At 41.6% G+C, this 2,404-nt stretch overlaps 1 protein-coding gene across 1 annotated transcript; it reads right to left on the minus strand.

Moving 5' to 3' along the window:
* Window positions 1-1,604: 1,604 nt before the first annotated feature.
* On the minus strand, window positions 1,605-2,120 carry LOC116461570 (large ribosomal subunit protein eL32-like). The gene has a single exon (XM_032753827.2). It carries the CDS (start codon window positions 2,078-2,080, stop codon window positions 1,730-1,732), a length of 351 nt encoding a protein of 116 aa, XP_032609718.1. The 5' UTR covers window positions 2,081-2,120; the 3' UTR covers window positions 1,605-1,729.
* Window positions 2,121-2,404: the final 284 nt, after the last annotated feature.

Raw genomic sequence — 2,404 nt, forward strand, 5'->3', positions numbered from 1 at the left:
CACTGATAATCACTGGGCACCTCTCAAGATGTGAAATATTAAAATTACATTTTAAAAGCCTAAGTTACAGGCCAAACATGATGGCTCACATCTGTAATCCCAGCACTTTGGAAAGCTGAGGTGGGAGGCTTGCTTGAGGCTAGGGAGTGTGAGCAAGACCCCATCTAAGTTATGGTATTACATCACAAAAATACTACTATTTCTGTACTTAGAAATACTAAAAACAGGTATTTTAGTCACCATTATTTCATTTTTGACTTTTGAAAACACACTTCTATTTCAAGGTTCTACTTAATTTTCCCTTTTCCTCCACTGGAATAAAAATATCCTGTATTATAGATATTTTTGTATTTATCTTATTTCTTCATTTAGGGAGATAAGCTTCTGAAAACCAGGACCACGTTACATTCAACTTTGTGTCCTCACAACCTAGTACAGGATCTGCACGTAGTTGTGTTTAATAAATATTTGTTGAATTCAACCATTTACTATTGTTCTTCCTCATAGTAGAGCTGACTTTATATTTCCCAATGCCTTATCATGTCTTTCTCATCACATCTAGTTGCTGAAGTCACTTGGATATAAAGGCATAAGGCACACCTTTGGTCATGATGAGAATAAAAATCCAGTTTGGTGACATACCAAGGCTCCTTTATGAATTTTCCACTGTCAGGTTCTTTTCAAAGTGATAAAAATTTCCACACATTAAAGAAAAATTTGACCAGGAATTTTTCTTTCATCTCTTTAGGACTTTCCCCATGAACCGCAGAGAAAAACTATAGCAGTAGATAAGATAATGCATAGCTTTCCTTAAAGATGATTTATAAGTACAGGGTGGAGTGGTTCGGTAAGTAGTTCTTTCATACAAGTGTCAATAAAGAATGTGTCTTTTTGCTTGGGGCTGTTAGAGGTAGAATTGATGGTTGAAGTATTGCAGAAGGTGCCCTTTTTTGGAAATAGGGTCTTGTTTGTTTTTTGTTTTGAGACGGGAGTTTTGCTCTTCTTGCCCAGGCTGGAGTGCCATGGCACGATTTTGGCTCACTGCAACCTCCACCTCCAGGGTCCGAGCGATTCTCCTGCCTTAGCCTCCCAAGTAGCTGGGATTACAGGCATACCCACCACACCTGGCTAATTTTGTATTTTTAGTAGAGACAGGGTTTCTCCATGATGGTCAGGCTGGTCTCAAACTCCCGACCTCAGGTGATCCACCCGCCTCAACATCCCAAAGTGCTGGGATTACAGGCGTGAGCCACCGCACCCGGCATGGAAATAGAGTCTTTACCCAGAGGTAATCAATGTAAAATGAGGTCACTAGGAATGGCCCTAATCTAATATGACTAGTGTCTTTGTAAAAAGGAGAAATTTGGACACAGAGCCTGATGCACAGAGGGAAGATGGTTTGTGAACTTGGAGGATGGGAATGATGCATCCCTAAGCCAAGGGGCACCAAACATTGCCAGAGAACCACTGGAATCTAGGAAAAGCCAGGGGAAGATGCTTCCTCTGCAGGTTTCTGAGGGAGTATGACGCTGCCAACTCTTGAGTTTGGACTTCTAGCCTCCAGAATTGAGAGACAGATATTTCTTTTTCTTTTTTTTTTTTTTTTTTTGAAGGAAGATGCCAGATGGCAGTTTTTACATTTATTTAAACAGAAAATGTGCACACAAGCTGTCTACTCATTTTCTTCGCTGCGCAGCCTGGCATTGGGGTTGGTGACTCTGATGGCCAGTTAGGCAGCTCTTTCGACAATGGCTTTGCGGTTCTTGGAGGAAACATTGTGAGCAATCTTGGCACAGTAAGATTTGTTGCACATCAGCAGCACTTCCAGCTCCTTGACGTTGTGGACCAGGAACTTCCGGAAGCCACTGGGCAGCATGTGCTTTGTTTTTTTGTTGCTTCCATAACCAATGTTGGGCATCAAGATCTGGCCCTTGAATCTTCTACGAACCCTGTTGTCAATGCCTCTGGGTTTCCGCCAGTTACGCTTGATTTTGACATATCGGTCTGACTGGTGCCGGATGAACTTCTTGGTTCTCTTTTTGACGATCTTGGGCTTCACAAGGGGTCTGAGGGCGGCCATGATGCCGAGGAGGAGATGGCTGCCACCTTCGTAGGCAGCGCCGAGGAAGAGCGAGACAGATATTTCTGTTGCTCAGTTGTTATCCAATTTGTGGCACTTTTGGTGACAGCACTAGCACACTCATATGGGGGATCATAGACTGTATACCAGCACCTCATCCTACCACTTTTTTTTTTTTTTGACTTGAAATATTTTAGAATAAAAGCATGTGTTGACAGTTCCAAATTCGAAGAAAGTTAGCAAAGTTTAAATATTTCTGTTTAGGACAGGAAAAGAATCAGTTTGGCTGTTAAACAAATAAACATTGAAAAATAGTGAAAATTT

This window comes from Hylobates moloch, unplaced genomic scaffold (assembly GCF_009828535.3).
Source record: "Hylobates moloch isolate HMO894 unplaced genomic scaffold, HMol_V3 SCAFFOLD_2, whole genome shotgun sequence".
Taxonomy (NCBI): domain Eukaryota; kingdom Metazoa; phylum Chordata; class Mammalia; order Primates; family Hylobatidae; genus Hylobates; species Hylobates moloch.

What these genes read in the sequence shown, in the direction of transcription:
- LOC116461570 (XM_032753827.2), bottom strand. Translation starts at nt 2,080, where the DNA reads ATGGCCGCCCTCAGACCCCTTGTGAAGCCCAAGATCGTCAAAAAGAGA.